This window comes from Lactuca sativa, chromosome 4, assembly GCF_002870075.4.
Source record: "Lactuca sativa cultivar Salinas chromosome 4, Lsat_Salinas_v11, whole genome shotgun sequence".
Lineage (NCBI taxonomy): Eukaryota > Viridiplantae > Streptophyta > Magnoliopsida > Asterales > Asteraceae > Lactuca > Lactuca sativa.
Window position 1 is genome coordinate 79,541,324 of NC_056626.2, and position 18,870 is coordinate 79,560,193.

The following is an 18,870-nucleotide window of genomic DNA, read 5'->3' on the forward strand; positions in this document are numbered from 1 at the left end:
TATATGATCCAAAATGAAATTTGGCCGAAACTGAAGTTTCAATTCGTGTTCAAAATTCAACACAAATTTGACACAATTTAACATTTGTGTGTCGTTTTATATATGATTATTATTATTTTATGTTTATCTTTATTGTCGTTTTTATCGTTTTATAATTGATTTATGTTCATGTTAGTTAAAAAAAATGATATCATGTCAAAAAAGCACACGACATGATTATCTTGGTAAGGAGAAACATAAAAAAAATAATAAAATAAATAAATTGAGGGACGAAATGATATTACGTGTAAAAAACTTAACCCGTGTGGCCTGCTGGGCATGCTTCTCATGAGATTGGGTAAGGGAATAATCAGATATGGGCTCATAAACCCAGAGGTGTGCGCTAGTAGCATTTTTATCAGTTTAGATAGTTTAGACGACACCTTATCCACACTAGAGATGATCATCCAATTTTAAGACCCCTAACCTAATGAAGATTAAAAAATAAAAAAAAAATCTTTTCTTTACAAAATGTAGATCAAACCATTCCTAATCTCTTTAATTATGATATTGAAACTTGAATAATAATAATAATAACAATAATAAATAAAAATACAAACAAGGTCATCGTATTCACACGAAACGAGTCCCATCTTTACAGCAAAAAAAGCCCGGTAACAAATGCTGAAGCTGAGTTTGCTACAGATAAAGAATGTTTAGCACGCAGTCGACCTACACAACGTTTTCTGTTGCTGTTGCTGTTGCTGGTTTTGACACTGTTCATGGCACCATCTTGCTTTATCACGAAGCTCTTCAAACGCCCTCATCGTTTCCACATCAAACCCCCCAGCAAACTGTCAATAAATAAATAATACCACACCATAAAAATTTACTAATTCCCAATTCATACGAGACATATCCTGAAAAAAGGACAATTTTTTTTTTTTTACCTGATGCACACGAAATGCAAATCGTACACCTTGAACTATCAACTCTTCTTCTTCAGGCCCACCAACTATTTCAAGTTCTGCAGAAACTCTTCTCATGTACTTGAGTGCTAATTTCACTGATGCAAGCTTAATCTACAAATAATGAAATATATATCTTTTGTTATTTATTTTCCAAATTACAAAAAGACAAGTTTGCCCTTGCCCTAGCCCTCGCCCTCTGACATGTTAAATGCGGCCTATCGGTGGTGGGGTTTGCTGTCTGATACAGGTGAATAATGTAATCCCATTCAAACAAAAGACCGAACGACTCCAACAGCATGAAAACACACAACTATAAGGTAGGCCCTTTTATTGGGCAAAAAACCAAAAGCTTGAAGATACGTACAAATGTTCTTGCACAACGTACATGTCCGGATAGCAAAACAAAATTTCGGTGTACAAGTTTTGATGCGCGATGTACAAGTGACGAAGCAAACATTGGTTTGGAAACTTGGTGTTTTAGGTGTCGAAAGCGAGAATTGATTGATTTCACACTCACAAATACCTAAAAAGATGATGAAGAATCAAGGCAAATGGGGTTTTGTGTAGAGTAGGGTTTCACTTTTCCATGTGAGAATGCACGTAGGGGCGTAGGCCATACTTTGTAAAGTGTGCAAAATCTTTAAGACCCTTTTGGCATCTTGTAGCCAAATCAAATTATTTTGATTCTTTTAATAGTCACACATTTCCTTTTCTTAGACATACGTAAAAAAAAAAAGAAAAAAAGACACGTGTACAAAAATAAACAGTAAAAGTAAAAATACCTGAGTTGCAAAACCTGTTTCTTCCATCCAACCCATGGGGATTTGAAATACTTTGTAACGTGTGGAAGCGGATTCTCGCATTCGTGATAAATTATACACTCCGTGCTCTAATCTGTTATAGGCACCAAAAAAATTACCGTTATAGAAAAATTTTAAAAATCCAATTATATAATTATTTAAGAAAGAAAAAAAAGGATTTATATACTTTTCAAACAATCCTTGCATTTTCTTGAGAGCAGGAGCACAAGGCTGACGTGGATCATCACGAAATGATGATGCTTCGGATTCGAGCTTCTTTAGATCACAATAACCAAATGCAGCTTCTCTTAATGCATCGGCCTTACGTTCTGGCCATTCGAAGTGTTTAAGAACTGCCCTCTCGTCAACCTTAATTTTTTTTAAAAAAAACAATATTAGATTATATCATTTTAGCAAGAAAAATAGCAGTTAAGTTTCATATATTTGTTTATTATAACATCCTATTTTCATTTTTTTTTTCTTTTATGATTACTTGAAAAAGACAAAAAGTCGTACCCAATTATATTGATTTCATTTAAATACAAAGCAATTTTCAGTGTTGTAATTAAATAAATTTATTTTTTCTTAAATAAGAAAGTACAATAATATAACCGAGTACATTCTTTAGAATACAATGTCATAATAAGATTAAAAAAAAAAAGGAATACAATGTTGTAGTAGAGAAAAAAATGGAAGTAAGATGCTATAAGAGAAAAATTAAATAAATAAATTGCTATTTCTTGCATTTATTCCTTATTTAAATTTGGTAATAACTAATAAGAATTATATGAAATGAATAAGCAAAAAAAAAAAAAAAGAAGATTAAAGAAATAAGTGCAAGTTTACCAGATAAGAGAGTTCATCATCAAGCCATTTAACAAAGGGGACGACATCTTCAATATCTGTAAATGATGCATTCTCAACTTCTTTGATCAAAAATTTTATAAAATCACCTTGTGTTTCCACATCTGTCTTTATCTGCAAATGATTCATAATATATAATTATAAATATTCTTGATCTATATTTATATTTTTTTTAGTAAATCAGTCATATAAAGTTACATAACTCTATAAGATTTTTGTGCATTTAATATAAAAGAATTGTACTTTTTTTCGTATTGGACTCAGACTACTGACATTGTCTTAAATTTAAACGAAGTTTGGCCCTTTTAGAGAGTTATAGTTGGAATGTACTATTCTCAGAGCAGATAGTACAAGTAGCTATAGCTGGATTTTACTATTGAATTTATTTTATCTTGAATTAAATGATGCCCATATTCCAAAAGAACTAGAACTCTAGAGGACCCAGAAGCCAGAATGAGTTTGATAATATGAAAATGTCGAAATTACCCTTTGGGTTTTCCCTCATTAGATTCGAATCTATGAATAGTCTTGTCTTTGGAAGCAATCTATTTAATGTGGGGGAAAAGTTTGATGGGGGATGGTCCAGGGGCAGAATAGTAATTGACAATACTCTACTACTACTATGGCTACTTACAGCAAGCAAATGCGTTGACCGGTTCTCGATTTCTCCGATCATGTCACGTGTATTGGCGGTGGACGGGACGTCGGCGGACGAAGATCCGTTGCAGGAGTCCCGGCGGGACTCTCTCCGCATGAGAGAGTGGTAGAACTCGACTACTTCCGGTATTCTTCTCACCTTCGCCGGCAAAGGCTTTATACCCTTGGGCGGAGGTGGTGGAGGGGGAGGAGCAGGAGCTTTGCTGGTTCTTGGAGGCGGTGGTGGTGGCGGAGGGGCTAGCTTTGTTGCTGGTGGTGGAGGAGGTGGGACCGGAGGTTGTTGCTCTGTTAAAGCCCTCTCTGCTGAGCTGCTCAGTGAGCTATTAGAAGAAGACGATGACGATGATGAACATGATGATGTAGACGGCCGTGGAGGGGGTTTTGGAACCCTAGGAACTCGTGAACGGACTTCAATAGCGGAATCTGTTGCCATGTCCAACGAATCACACCTAGAAAGCCTAGGCAAATTGTCGATTTCTACTAATATCGACTCCTTTGAGCTCGATTCTGTATAACACTTGCTGTCGATTTCGTTATGATTCCGATTCGCCGGAATATTCGCAAACGTTTGGCCTCGTTTTAAGCTCTTGATCATACTAGACTTCCCTGAAATATCCATTAACTGCTGAAACCTCTGCGAAGAAGATGTAGCCGAAGCCACCTCCAAATCCTTCACTCTCTGCTCGAACTCCTGTTTTTGTTCAGTAAGCTTTAAATGCAGCATTTCAACATCTTGCCTCAGTCTCTCATTCTCCGCTTCAAGACACTCGATCTTCTTCGAGGATCGACTGATTTCCGAATCCTTTCTCGAGATCTCATTCTCCAAAATCGGAAGTATAGCAACCGACTCCTTCAGTAACTTTTGCTCCAACAATTCCGTCCTTAACCGCGACTCTCGTTCCCTCAACTCCTCCACCAAATGCAACAACTCCGCAACGTCCGGCGGTCGCGGCTGAACCTGAGCAGAGGACCGTGGGAAATAAACCCCAAATGACCGTGAAAACACCGCCCCTTTCTGCGGCACCTTCCCACCTCCACCGGAACTAGGCGACGGAGAAGGATGCTGCCTTTGTTGTGGATACTGTTGTACTTCCGTTTTGGAATTCGCCGGTGATTTTTGCAGACCCATTGCTAATTTGACCTTCCCAGCCACCATTATCGGATACACCTATACCTTACCTACACTAAATCACCACAATTATCCTTTCATTGTGTATTGGGTAAAGGGTAATCGATAGAGAAAGAGAGAGAAAGAGAGAAGAAGAGGATGATTCTCCACAGAAGTCGTTGTTAGTGTTACCTGTGAGAACGGGAGAGAAAGGGAGAGAAGAGAGAGAAGAGGTGTTGGGTAGGATTGGAAGGTAGTGCAAAGTAAAAAAAATTAAAGTTAAAAAGAGGACACGAAAGACGAGGAACGGTCTTCTGTGGTTTTTGTTTTTGAAATATTTGGGGAAAGTTTAATAATGAGAATTCATTCAATTAACCGATGCTTTAGCTATACGCGCCAAACACGGTTTGAACTTAAACTTTAAGCAAAAATTATTGTCTTACTTATCTTTTTACTTTTTCTATCTTACCTTTTAAAAACTAATCATCTCTTAATAAGAAAAAAGATTACTATATAATAAAAATACAAAACTTCTCATTATCATTCATCATTCATATGTATATATAAGCAATGTTTTAAAAACTGGTCGGACCAGAAACCGGGGACAAGAACGATTCAACATGTAATATCCAGATCTTGGAGGTATGAAATTTAAGTAATTTATGAGTTTTTTGTGTTAGCCACGATGTGGTGGAGGTATCACCACAATGTGGCATGGCCGAATAAATCGTGCATCTCAATTGGCCCCTACGATGTGGCAATATATTGGCCATGACCTGACGGCTGTTTTTCAACAAACCTTAAATTTTGGGCTTGAAGTCCTATTTAAAGGAAGTGATGGTTAGTGTTTCCTCCACCCTCATCTTCCAAGAGCCTTAAAGAAACCCTAATCATTTATCTCTGTATTTGAGCTTATATTTGGTGTATTGGTACACTTTGAAGGAAGAAGAAGGGGATTTGGTCCAAGAATCAAGCAAGCAACATATTTTCATCTTTGCGATCATTTTTTGGACCCTTTTTAAGGTTTCAAGATCTAATCTTTTTGGTTCCTTCTTGGTATATCTAGGGTTGTTTTGCATGTTTGGGTCCTTTGATGAGTTTTGATTGGTCCAATGAGATAAAATTTGTAACTTTATGGCTCACCTAGGTCCCTCGAGCCTTATATCTTTCAGATATAGGATTTGGTTGAGATTTGTGGATCTTGCTTGGGATTTTAGGTCATTTCTCTTCATTATGACTTATTTGAGTGAAGGACATGCATAGGTCATGCATGTCCATAAAGTTGACATTTTTATGAACCATCAGGGTCCATAGAAGCCTCTTGGAAAGTTTAAGCTAAGGGCTTAACGGATTAAGAGCTTATGCAAATGAGTTGTCTTCAGTCAGTACACGCGACACGGCCACCTAGGTGCCACGATGTGGTGGATTAAGGCTCCACGATTGTCTTGCCTGGAGTGAGCCACGATGTGGTGGCATGTCTACCATGACATGAATTTTCGTAACTTAAGTTTTGGATCGAGGTTGGGTAAGCTAGCCACAACGTGGAGGCCAACTGATGATGATTTTGACTATTTACTTTGACCTTGACCATTGACTTTTTTAACCATGTTGACTTTTGGTCATATTGCTAGTTCTAAATGGTAGACTAAGGTGTGACCTTATGTGATTCGATAGGTGAGTTGTAGCATTTGTTTCATGGCATTGAATTGTGGTTTATTTGACTTTGTGAGAGAGATGGGTCTTCTTACTATACTATGTAGGATGCTAGTTGTCTTTGGTTTACTTGCATGGACTACCATGACGGTAGCCCATGGCAACTGTATGAAAGACCATGGGGGTAGCTCATGACACTTGGATATAAGACCATAGGGGTAGTTTATGACATTTCAAGAAAAGGTCATGGGGTAACCTGTGACACTTGGATGTAAGACCAGGAGAGTAGCCCATGACATTTCAGAGGAAGACCATGGGGATCGCCTGTGACACTTGGATGTAAGACCATGAGGGTAGCTTATGACATTTTAGGAAAAGATCATATGGGTAGCCCATAGCATTTCAGGGAAAGACCATGGGGGTAACCCATAACGAATGTACGTATGGTATATGGTATTTTGGGGAGTCCACTAAGCTTTGTGCTTACGGTTTATGTTTTAAATGTTTTCAGGTACTTGCAGTTCCAAAGCGAATGGTCTGACTTGATCGGACTGCATCCCATGAAGGCTTTTTTCCGCATTGATTGTTACGATTTTTACTGTGATGTTTGAGAGATACATTTTACTATGATTGGTTTTTGAACAAATGTTATTTGATCTGGTTGTTTAAAAAACAAAATTTTTACTTAATATTTTTGTGATGTTACACAACAACAACCAGTTTTATGTCAATTTCTAGACCAAATCAAACCAGACGGTTTTTCTTAAAAAAAAAAAAAAAAAAGCAGGTTAAGCTAGTTTTATAGGATCGATAAAATAAACCGTTTGAATTAGTTTCTTGTATTTTGATAGTTAAATTTCACTTAACTCGTTAAAGCAAATTGAAAAACTTAATCGATCATGTTAACTGAAGTTTACACAACTCAAAGGTTGATACACACCACTCTCATATATATATATATATATATATATATATATATATATATATATATATATATATATGTGTGTGTGTGTGTGTGTGTGTGTGTGTGTGTGTGTGTGTGTGATCATAGAATATACATAAAAAATATGAAAAAACGACGGTTGATTCAGTTGAACCGGGTATAGGTCACTTGACCGGTTTAACTAAAAATCGAGTTTTAAAACATTATATATATATATATATATATATATATATATATATATATATATATATATATATATATATATATATATATATATATATATAAAAGTATATAAGATAAAAATGATAAATTATGTCATTTTATCGACCCATGTTAACTTATTTTAAGGCGCACATATGAAATCAATTGCAGAAAAGTAATAATATTTTTTTTACATGTCAAAGTTTAAACTTTGGAGTTTCTATATGGAATTTTACACCTAAAATGTTGGCTTCACATCGTGGGAACAAATTGTGTAGGATAAATGCAAATATACATGGATTTAATAACCTTTTAATTATTGTATTATATCAGCAGTGTTGAGTTTTTTCTTTTTTTTTGTTTATTATATTAATGGAGATATCTTATATATTTTAACTAATTATTATATTTTGATAAATTGTCCGTTTAATATGTATTTATTTAGAGATAAATGAATAATGTAGTGTTGGATAATGTAGCATTAATTTTCATCCACAAGTTAGTATATTATTGTATTAATTAGAATTCTTTTAGATTTATAGTTAAAATTTTAAAATATTATTTTATTAAGTATTATCTTATATTTATTTTGCGACAAATAAAAATTGTGATTAATGATTTAGTTAATTTGGTAAATATCTTGGAAATTAGGAAAGAGATGATATGACAATCAAATCTATTTGATATTCTTTAAATAATACATGACAATGACATATTAGTCAATCAGTTTTTATTTTTATTGATTTAATTGAAATGAGATTTTACAAATTGAACTTATCAAGTAATTTAACTCTTGGGTCTAATTCAAGAAAGTATATATATAATCTTCAATTTCAATAGTTCAATACTTCAATGTCATGGGGAGAGTGAATAACACGCGTTTTTTGTACGAGTGGGAGTGATATTTATGAGGGGTGTAAATCAATGGATTTAATAAATATGAAGGTTGGAGGGACTTCCAACGGTCGGCTTGCGACCCCATAAATATGTCCTTATTGCTAATCCTATCCCCTTAATGCATTAGACTTTAGACCAACTTCAACCGAAGACTAAAATATTGGAACCATACTAAAATCTAATCTAACTGAATATTAAAACTCACATTATTTTTGTATTAATGAATAATCATTAATCGTTTTCTTTTTATGTAGGGCATTGTTCAACGTTCATCACGTTAAAACCATTTTTTTTAAATGTTATTAGTTTATATTTTATAACCTGCCGTTTCCAAAAAAAGTAAATTATAACTATTGTATTTATATTTATGGTAGTATTTGAGTATTTATAGTTGAAGTTGAAAAAGAAAAATCAGTATAAGTTTCATTGAAAAATAATGGATGTATAATTTTAAAATTGGAGTTGTTGAAATATTCACATGGGTATCACTAATAGTCAAAATTTAACACAAAAATTGACAAAATCTTTTACAAATGTTTTTTTTTCTTTAAATTATCTAATCTAGTTATATATTTATCTAAGAGTTTTGTTTATAACCATAATAAAAAAAATATGGATTTAGTTTTGTTTTGTTAAAACGTTAATCATTATCGTTAGTGAAATAAATCTGATATTTGAAAAAATCGGAAGAATATATTTTATTTGAACAGTAGATATTTACTAAAAACCACCAAAATACTACAAAACATTAGAAAATACAAACATAAATAAAAGAAAAACACCTAATATTCCAATTTAAGAAACTAAATTTAACTATATTCTTAATCCATTTGTAAGACAAATGCTTGAAGGTTGTTGTCTTTAAAATATGAGAAATTAAATATTTTCTTATATTTTGTTTATATTGTTATTTTTACTTATTTAAGTTGATGACAAGTATACAAATTTAACATCTTAATCAAATTTAAATTAAATTAAATAACACTTGTCCACTATCTAAAATATGTAGTAAGATAGTAGACACAAAAAATAAAAGAATATTTAATTTCTCTTAAAATATTACATATCTTGTTCTTAAAGACGAGGAAGTTCAGAAATTTCCAAACTAACCAAATGATCTCATTTCCTTGTATATATTGGTTCTAATTTTGATTTTTTAACGGGTCGTATCTTTATTTAACATTAATTTTTTTGAAATGGCAAATCTAATCTACTCCTACTTAAATTATTCATTAATTTCACATATGTCCACGATAAGACTTGAACCATCAACCTCAAGGAGGGAGGGTAACACCGGATAACGTTGAACTATAAATCCTTTATTTGACATTAATGGGTATTAGAGTAGATATATATGTGTTATTTGTGGTAATTTTTTTCCCTGTATCTTTCATTATATATATATATATATATATATATATATATATATATATATATATATATATATATATATATATATATATATATATATATATATATATATAGAGGTTATTGCGTTCTAACTATTTATTGTGTGGATGGAAGATTGATTGTGGATCAATCATTTTAGTTATGTTATTAATAAATTTTATTAAATTAAAGATAATGGAAAATCATTATTTAAATACATTAAAAGGGTATTTTAGTTAATTAAGTTAAATTAAAAAAAATTCATATCTTAGGAGATAATTAATTCTTTTGATTAAAAAAATCTAATTTTATTAATTATCTCAGTTTAAATTCTAACTTAATTTGTAAGCAATACCAATTTTTATTTTGTTAGAATGATAGTTATGTTATAATATTATTTCATAATGTTATTCTATCATAATATATTTAATGTTATTAATATATATTTTGATTGAATGAACATTTAAATAATAACAAAATTTTAGATACAAGTTTAAATTTTTCATTACATTCTTAAAAAAAATAAAAAGCTTTATATACTATTCTATGATAATATAACACTCACTAATAAAAACAAATACAATATGTAAATTATTCTATCAGAATATACAATTACTATAACATTTGTTCCAAGTATTAATTATTTGTCAAATTTTAGGGTTTTAGACTGGAACTCGACGAGTTGGGGAGCTCCAACTCGTCGAGTAGAAATCATTTTTTGGACGTGGGACGTAGGATCGACTCGACGAGTTGGAAGGCCCCAACTCGACGAGTAGACACTGTAAAAGAATACCCTAATTTTCAGGGGTTTGTACCTTATTTAAGGAAATTATTGTTCATTTGTAGCCTCTCTCATCGTCCTTACAGCCTAAAGAAACCCTAGTTTGAGCCTTATACCTCCCTTAGTGTGTGAGAGAGCTTTGGTGAGTGATTTTGGTGTGGTTGTGAAGGATTTTGAAGCTTGAAGAAGATGGAGTAGAGAGAGGAGAGTAGATCCGACATCTACTATGTATTGGCAACCATCTTGAGGTGAGGTATAAAGTTGCTACCTTGACCTTTATTTGCTTAGATCTCATCTTTTGGTAGTTTAGGGCTTGTTTTGGGACTTTGGGTTAGATATTCCAAGATAAGAGGTTTCCAGAGGTTAGGAGTGTAGATCTGGCCTCTATAAGACCTCTAGAGGATTAAAGTTACAAACTTTAATAGCCTCCATATCCCATTCATGCATTATGTCCACAATGAAGACTAAAATGGATCTTGGAGAATATTTCATGCATGCATGGACGTAAAGTGAAACTTTACGTGATTCTTTCACTCTTGGACTTCAGATCTGTGTTTTGGGTCGATGGGATGAGGGTTTAAAGGCTTAATGAGTCAAGATCTTCCTCAAAGGAGATAGGGTTTGAGTCTAAGGCATATTAGATGGTCTTTGTGTTGGATTTAGTGTCTAAGCTCATAACTATAATTAGTATGTACTTGACCCGAGAGTAGCATGGTCCATTTAGGTTGCATAACACCAGAACAATTTGTAAGGTTAGACTTATGAGGAGAGGATATTTATGATTTATTAAGATATTATAAGTTCTAATATGTTAATATGAAATCATATTATTTAATTAGTATTGATCAAGAATTAATTTGGAATTAATTTTGTGATCAAAAGAGACTAATTAAATATATGGGGATTGATTGTGTAAATCATTCATTCGTATAAAGTGGGCTTATGATCCATAGTTCTTTATGTTGGGCTAAACCCATGTGGAGACCCATGGATACTCCATGGAGGTTAAAACCCATGGAGCCTAAGGAATGTGGAAAGTAATGCACATTAGAGTTTATATGGTGTAACCCTAATTGTGTCACACTATATAAGGAACCACATGGCTACCAAAATCGGCACCTAAGTGAGCTTAGAAGAGTGCTAGCTGATTTTTGTGAAGCAAGGAACCCTCTCTCAAGTCATCCATTGTTGGTGGTGTTGTGTGAAGCATTTGAGGCATCACACTTGGGGTGCTAGGCTCTTAAAGGTCCAAGGAATCAAGTTACAAGAAAAGGTATGTCATTTAACTAGATTTTTGTATTGTATATACTCCATAATATTCTAGTTAGGATGATGCCTTGGAAAATTGAAAGTTTGCATGTATAATAGAGAAAACATAGATCCAAGGTATCCAAGGTTGCATATACACCATAGGAGTGTTAGAATGCTCTAAGCCCTTCAGTGGTATCAGAGCCTAGGCTTGTTTTCTATTACTTGATGTTTTTGTTGGATTAGTGTCTAAGTTTGTAACTATATTTGGTATGTACTTGACCCGGTTGTGCATGGTCCTTTTGGGTTGCCTTCACCAAAGCAACTTGATAGGATGATTTATGGAGAAAGAGGATTAATTATGATTTATTAATATATTATATGAATAATATATTAAAGGAGAAATCATATTGTTTAATTAATATTAGTAAAAAATTAATTGATAGTTAGTTTTGTGACTAAAAGACATTAATTAACTTAGGGGACTGAAATTGTAATTATAAGATAATTGCAATTGGGCTATGGATCACCTTGAAACATAGGTTGGACGAATTCTAAGGGAAGTCCATAAAGAAATCGTTCAAGGGGTGTTCTAAAGGGAGTCCATGGGATGCTTAGGGCCTAAGCAGTCAAATTAGGGTTTCCTAGTTGATGTTGAATAAGGTGTCTAAGTCCATAACTATTTTTGGTATGTACTTGACCCGACCCGGCATGGTCCATTTGGGTTGCATGGCATCATGCATTTGGATAGACTAAATGAGAGACAAGAGTAAGAGACTAATTGGACTTAGTCAAAGTACCTACTTGGATAAGGTGTTGAAAAGATTAAGCATGTAGGATTCCAAGAAAGGTGACTTACCAATGTAGAGTAATGCCAAACTGAGTAAAGCTCAGAGTCCGAGTATAGAGGCTGAGATAGCTAAGATGAATCGAATACCATATGCTTCCGCTGTTGGCTCAATCATGTATGCTATGACTTGTATCGCCCTGATGTGGCATTTGCTTTGAGCATGGTCAAAATATATTAAGGGAATCCTGGCAAGGCTCACTGGACTGCGGTAAAGAAAATTCTCAAGTACCTGCGGAGGACTAAGGACTAGGTTCTTACCTTCGGTGGGAGTGATGACTTGAGAGTGGTGGGGTATAGTGACACCAGCTTTCAGACTAACAGGGATAATTTCCGCTCTCATTCGGGCTGGGTATTTACCGTGAATGGAGGAGCAATAACTTGGAAAAGTTCTAAGCACGATATAGTAGCTGATTCAACTTGCGAATCAGAGTACATAGCAGCAAGCAAGGTGGAGAAGGAGGCAATATGGCTGAAGAACTTCATTGGAGACCTTAGAGTTGTACCAGCTATAAAGGAGCCTATGGAGATTTTTTGTGACAGCGAGAGTGCAGTTGCCTTAGCCAAGGAACCAAGGGATCATGGCAGAACCAGACACATCGACAGAAAATACCACTTCATTAGACATCGAATAGAAGAAGGACTCCTCGTGGCAAAGAGGGTATCATCAGATGAGAACCCAACAGATCCCCCCACGAAGGGACTGAGTAGGGTTAAGCATTTACAACTTGCGAGGCGCATCGGGCTGAAGGATGATATTAGTTTTAATGATTAGATAGCTTTTGAAACTTGTAATAGTTGAAATGTAATTGACATTTGATGCTTAAATAAAAGGTGCTTTTTATTTACTAGTATGGTATTGTCTTGTGTTAATCATTTACTATTGTTTCAGTTTGCATGTTTTGACTTCCAGAATAATTATATTATTCAAACTATCCACGGTCGATCATACGTTAGAAGTAGGTATTGTATCAAGACTGTTATGAATCTGGCTTGTAGAGTTTTCTGAATTGTATTAGACATAGCAATGGTTGCGGCAACATTCATGAGTGCTCATAAGGTCCGAGTATTGGATCCAACCTGCGCTCACTTGTATCACTTCATGTAATTTATCTTGGGTGATCGTGAGACGATAATATCATATAAGTCTTCAAACCAAGAGATATGAGTTGTTGACTATGAGTCGCTTCAGTAACTTGATGCTATAAAACGTGTTATTATGTACAATTTGATTATTAGTTAGTACAAGCATATGAGTCGAAGTTTATATGTTCCTTTTAGCCCTTGGAGGATTAAAAGTGATATCTTGGGCCCATTGACCAACCCCAATTGTATGTTTTATCTATGGTTCCATTATTCACAAGATTCTCAATAGCTTCGCTTTCATTAAACAACTTTTCTATTGGAAGATTTAAGTGTACATTTTCATTATGAGCTAAATTTCTTTGATTCAAGGCTATCCCTAATTGTGTTTCACATAACATTCTAGCATCCTTTTCAAACACTAGATCTTTTTCTAACAAGGATACTTTGAGTCTCTTGTCCTCCAGTCGTCCTCTCACATGAAACATCTCTTGGGAAGCTATATTCTTCTTTTCTAGGACTTTGTTATAGTATGGAAGGACGGCAACACAAGTGTCATTAAGGTTGTCTATGAATGGCTGACAATCATGCATGCTGTAATTAAGAGTTTGGATCATGAGTTTTACTAGCTCAACGATGCTCAGAGTTCCATCTTTTTCCATGTGACAGTAGTTCTTTTCCTGCAAGTTTGACCCATCCTCATTTGCAGTTACCATCATGTAAATTTTGCCTTTACCCTTGATGTTGTTGATATCTTCATCCTCATCTCCCGATGACCAGACTTGATGGTCTCTCTTGACTTGGGCTACGTATGCCCTTGATTTTTCTTTTTCCTCCATATCTTGAGCCATTCTAAGGTAGAATGCTCTGTCTTTCACTATATTGGTTTACAATCTTTTGCAAAGTGGTTTTCCTTGTTGTACTTGTGGCAAATTACAATATCAACTTTGTCTTCTGTTGAGGTATCGGAGTCAGTTGGCTTGACAGGATGCGGTGCCTCTTTAGATTGAATGTTTTGAGGTTGCAGTGATGGGTGATGATTTTTGGAATATCGAGAGTGATTATTTTGAGGATTGAAGTTGCGGTTGAAGGGAGGCTTAGTAAACTGCTGATTTTTGTTGTAAGATGAGGGTGGTAGCCTATTGAATTGCTGACTAACTAGAGCAATAGCATTTTGAAATTCCTCTTCATCATCGTATTCTGAGTCAGCTTCGTATGACTGCGGAGGGTTATCATACGAGGGAGGGTAAGACTGTGTGTGAGGTGCTTGTGCTACAAGAGCGAGTGGTCCACCGAAATCAGCACAATCTTTGAGTACGGTTGATTCTTGTGCTTGTAGTTCACCATAAAGTTTGTAAAGAGATAAAGAATGATTTTTTCTATCTCCTTGGACTATCATCTTAGCTGTAGTCTAATGTCTACCCAAACCATTGAGAAACTGAATATTTGTCTCATGGTTACTTCGGACGGTACCAACATTTGATACCTTCGTGACAACTAGATTGAACCTCTTTAAGGAGTCTTCCAGACTGTCACTAACATGAGCTTTGAAGTTGTTGAATTCGTTGAGTGCGGTTGTAAGCTTCTGATGTTGAGCTTGTTCTGTACCTTCATACAGGTTCTTGAGGACATCCCAGATTTTTTTGGCTGACTTGCAATTTATGATGATGTTGAATTTATCAAAAGTAATTCCACAGGATATCTCATAAAAAGCAACATCATCATTTTCCATCTTATCAATATCATCTTTGGTGGGACGATTCATAGCTGGTTGACCTCCTCCCAGTCTGGCTTAAGTGTCGTCGGTTTGAATTGGAGTAAGAATAGGAACATAAGGTCCTTCTTCTATAGATCTCCATACATCTCCTCCAAGTCTTCTTAGATACCTCTCCATTCTCTGAGACCAGTGAAGATATTCATTTGCCACCAATATTGGAGCTCTATTCGAACCTCCAACACTGTTGGAAACATTAAGAGATAATGCTTGTGCCATATTTCCTTGTTTTTTTTTTCAAAAGATTTTTTTTCCATTTTTTTAAAGAAATGAGCTTCAGTGGTATAGAAAGCCTTTTAAAATCAGAGTTCTTGTCTAAAAGGCAACCACTTTGGCTATGATACCAATTCTTGAGATAAAAACTTAAGTAACACACTTGAGCAAATGTTAGGACAAGTAATATTGTAGAATGAAGTTTAACTCAGAGGATCATAAAGCTCAACAATAATAAGTTAGAATTAGATAGTTAGATGGTTAGCTGTGAAAATATAAGGAAATATAAATGACAACAATTATTATATTAAGAAGACACTTAAGCTGATTCTTAATGAGGGTTGCAACCAAAACAAGTTAGTTAGTGAGATCAGACTTAGTGATTAAGTCAAGACTGACTTGCTCTGAAGAGAGATTATGATCTTAATCAATTTAAGTTTTGAGGATCCTTGAAGATGAGAGAGTAAGAAGAGAGTAAGATATGATATTCAATATAGATATAATTGATGTATTTCATTCAAAATGAGAGAACTCTATTTATAGAGTCTCGAAGATTACAAAGTCTAATCTGTATAAGGTGGCCATGCAAGACACACTGGATAAAGAAAGGTAAAGACATAAGATAATAGATAAAAAGACTAAGACTAAGGATTGATGACGTCAACTGTGAATGTGGTTCTTGATTGCGGTTGAGATACTGACTACGGATTAGGAGAAGGCTTCGGATCTGTAAAGTTTAAGAGGGTCACTTTTATGCTTCAACATTGATATTTGATAACGAAGTTCAACCTTTTCCTATGACCTTCTGTTTTGATAGTGAAGCGTTATCAAAGGAACTTTTCCTCCATCTTATTTTGTTTCTTATCTTTTTCTTTTGGTCAGATTCTATAGAAAATTAAAAACACAAAAAGATTTTTGTTTTTGTTCTTTGAAGCCTCATAAAAACCCCAAAAAACTAAAAATAATGTTTTTTAGTTTTTGTTCTTGGAGGTTACTGTTCAATTCTGATTCGTGGCCATTGATCAGAATGCATCAAAATGCATTAGAGGGCATCCATTCCAAAATCATTTTCATAATTGCAACCAACATTAATGTTCAATTCTAATTTGTTGTGAACGATTGTAGTGCATTGGAATGCATCATAGTGGATTGGTGTAAGTTGCAATGGGTTTATGTTTCGATGTGAAAATGGTTCCAATGTAGAATGATTCAAATACGATTGATGGAAAGAAGATAATTGGATCGATTCTTGCAAATTGTAACGAATGTAATCAAAATGATTATTGCAAATCAGAAGAAGGTACTCGAAACGATTCTTTCAAATCAGAACGAAGGTAATCGAAATGATAGTGATTGGAGTGAAAACATTTTTATCTGATATGATGAAGTTTGAGTGGTTCTAATGGATCATAATGTATCATAGTGAGTCGTAATGGATGATGTGTTTCGATTCCCATCGAAATATGTTCTGATTCTGATCCAAACGTATTCCGATTCAGATCCATGCTTTTGTTGCGACGTGTTCCGAGTGATCGTAGTGGGTCATTGTGGTTCAAAGTCAGTTCTTTTACCCGTTGGTTAAGGCTGTTATCCAATGGTTTGGAGTTAGTTCTTGTGTTGTTTATGCGAATGTATGGGTATATAGCATGTGTTGAAGATTCAAGAGTGAGTGTTGTTCATTCAGGGGGAGTTCGAATTTTCAGATCTATGTGTTTTGATGGTGACACTTTTTAGATTTGTTCCTCTCTCTTAGACATTCCTAGATGCTGATGCTTCTCACACTTTTAGGGGGAGAATGCCACGGAAGAAAAGAGTGTTCCTCATAAGATCCAACATTTAGTGGGAGAATGTTGATTCAAGAAATATTGAATCTAATTATGTGTCATTTTTTTATTGAGAAGGTGTTGAAAAATAGATAGAGAAGTTGTGTTGTCTATATTGAAGGTGGAGAACCTTTGATATATCTATCTATTTTAGTGTGAACATTGAGGTTGTACTTTAGGTCTTACTTATACTATGTATTTTGAGTCTGTTAAGGGAACTACTATAAATAGTGTTGTAGTCTTAAGAGTTAGTAGATAGTTCTTACATTGCTTATTTTGTACGCTTAGGATTACCTTCCAGACATCAATTGAGCTTAAATAGGATTATTTACATCTTATGTTCTTTTTATTACCGTTTGATTCATGTTGATTGTATTTAATTCCTCAATGTCATTTCCACGGGATCCTACATGGGTGATGGTGGCAATAGTGGTGGTGGTGGTGATAGATGGTAACAACAACATTTTAACGATGGTGGTAGGTGGCGGTGTTGGTGGGTGGTGACAGTAGAAGTGGTGGGGGTGGAGTTTGGTGGTGATCGTAGTAGTGGTGGGTGGTGGTCGTAGCGGTAGCGACTGCGATGGTGGCTAGTAGCAGCGGTGGTGGTAAGTGGTAGTGGTAGTGGTGGTGGTGAATGGTGGAGGCAATGGTGATGGTGGTTGGTGGTCGTTGGTAGTAGTTTTGGGTGTTTGTAGTGATGGTGGTAGAGGCTAATATGGTAATCTTGCACTTTTCTTTATTAATTGGAATTAATTTCATCCATACTTTGAAGGAATTCACTTTCATTCGTTTGGTGTAATATTTTTTAATTTAAGAATCAAATTTCATCTTAAAATTTTGAACCAAATAGTGGAATGTAGTGGAATTGGATTTCGATTCTCCCTAATTTCATTACATTCCAGCAAACCAACTTGCCCCTAAAAATTAGAAGCACAACCCCAATCTATCCAATTTAAAAACATACACTTTGACCTATGTTTTAACCACCTGAAAATAATGATTTAAATTTCATTCGTCATTATCATATTTCTATATAGTTGAAGATATAATATCATATTAGCTGAAGATATAGAAAGTGTTGTAAATTCACGAATTTGCGCGTACGAGGTTTGAAAACTCAAACCCTTAGTCAAATAGTGCTTATAATAAGAGATCCAGTCAAATCTGGGTAAACCAGTCAAGCCTTGAAGTAAACAACTCAACAAATTGCTCACGATGTTTAATATAAAGTATGAACAACATAAAGTAAACAAAAACAAGAAGAATGTTAGAGAGAAATGATTGACCGAATAATTGTTAATTTGATAGAAATAAAGTTTTTCTCAAGTTGCACTTTTTCTACACACCTATTACAAATGTTGACACTCCATTTATAGCCAAGGAGTTACTAAAGACAAATTCTAGATAAAGTGCGAATGGACTGAAGATCAACAGCCTAACACAACCGTTGTTATTGATCTTGTCGGTTTTACTATAGTACGTTACAAATAGGAAACAACAAATAAGTACTTTCACTCCTGACATAAAACATTGATTAAACTGAAACAACATCATCTCAAAAATCTAATCAGTTTAGAAACTACTCTACATCTCAGAGTCCACACCATCTCAGAAATAAACATCAGATGAGTTTGACTAA

The 18,870-nt window shown here is 34.4% G+C and overlaps 1 protein-coding gene across 1 annotated transcript; it reads right to left on the reverse strand.

Annotated features, from left to right (window-relative positions):
- Positions 1 to 513: 513 nt before the first annotated feature.
- LOC111884818 (protein CHUP1, chloroplastic) lies at positions 514 to 4,659 on the reverse strand. The gene is made up of 6 exons (XM_023881124.3): positions 3,249 to 4,659; positions 2,597 to 2,728; positions 1,938 to 2,119; positions 1,733 to 1,844; positions 930 to 1,061; positions 514 to 833 (listed from the first exon to the last, which is right to left on the reverse strand). Exons 1-6 carry the CDS (start codon positions 4,425 to 4,427, stop codon positions 696 to 698), a joined length of 1,875 nt encoding a protein of 624 aa, XP_023736892.1. The 5' UTR covers positions 4,428 to 4,659; the 3' UTR covers positions 514 to 695.
- Between the last annotated feature and the right edge of the window lie 14,211 nt (positions 4,660 to 18,870).

Bases quoted from the DNA above. Each gene is read 5' to 3' on its own strand.
- LOC111884818 (XM_023881124.3), bottom strand. From the start codon at position 4,427: ATGGTGGCTGGGAAGGTCAAATTAGCAATGGGTCTGCAAAAATCACCG. The intron at 2,729-3,248 runs GTAAGTAGCCAT...AATCATTTGCAG, and splicing joins GGTCAACGCATTTGCTTGCT to ATAAAGACAGATGTGGAAAC. The intron at 1,062-1,732 runs GTATTTTTACTT...CATTATTTGTAG, and splicing joins AAACAGGTTTTGCAACTCAG to ATTAAGCTTGCATCAGTGAA.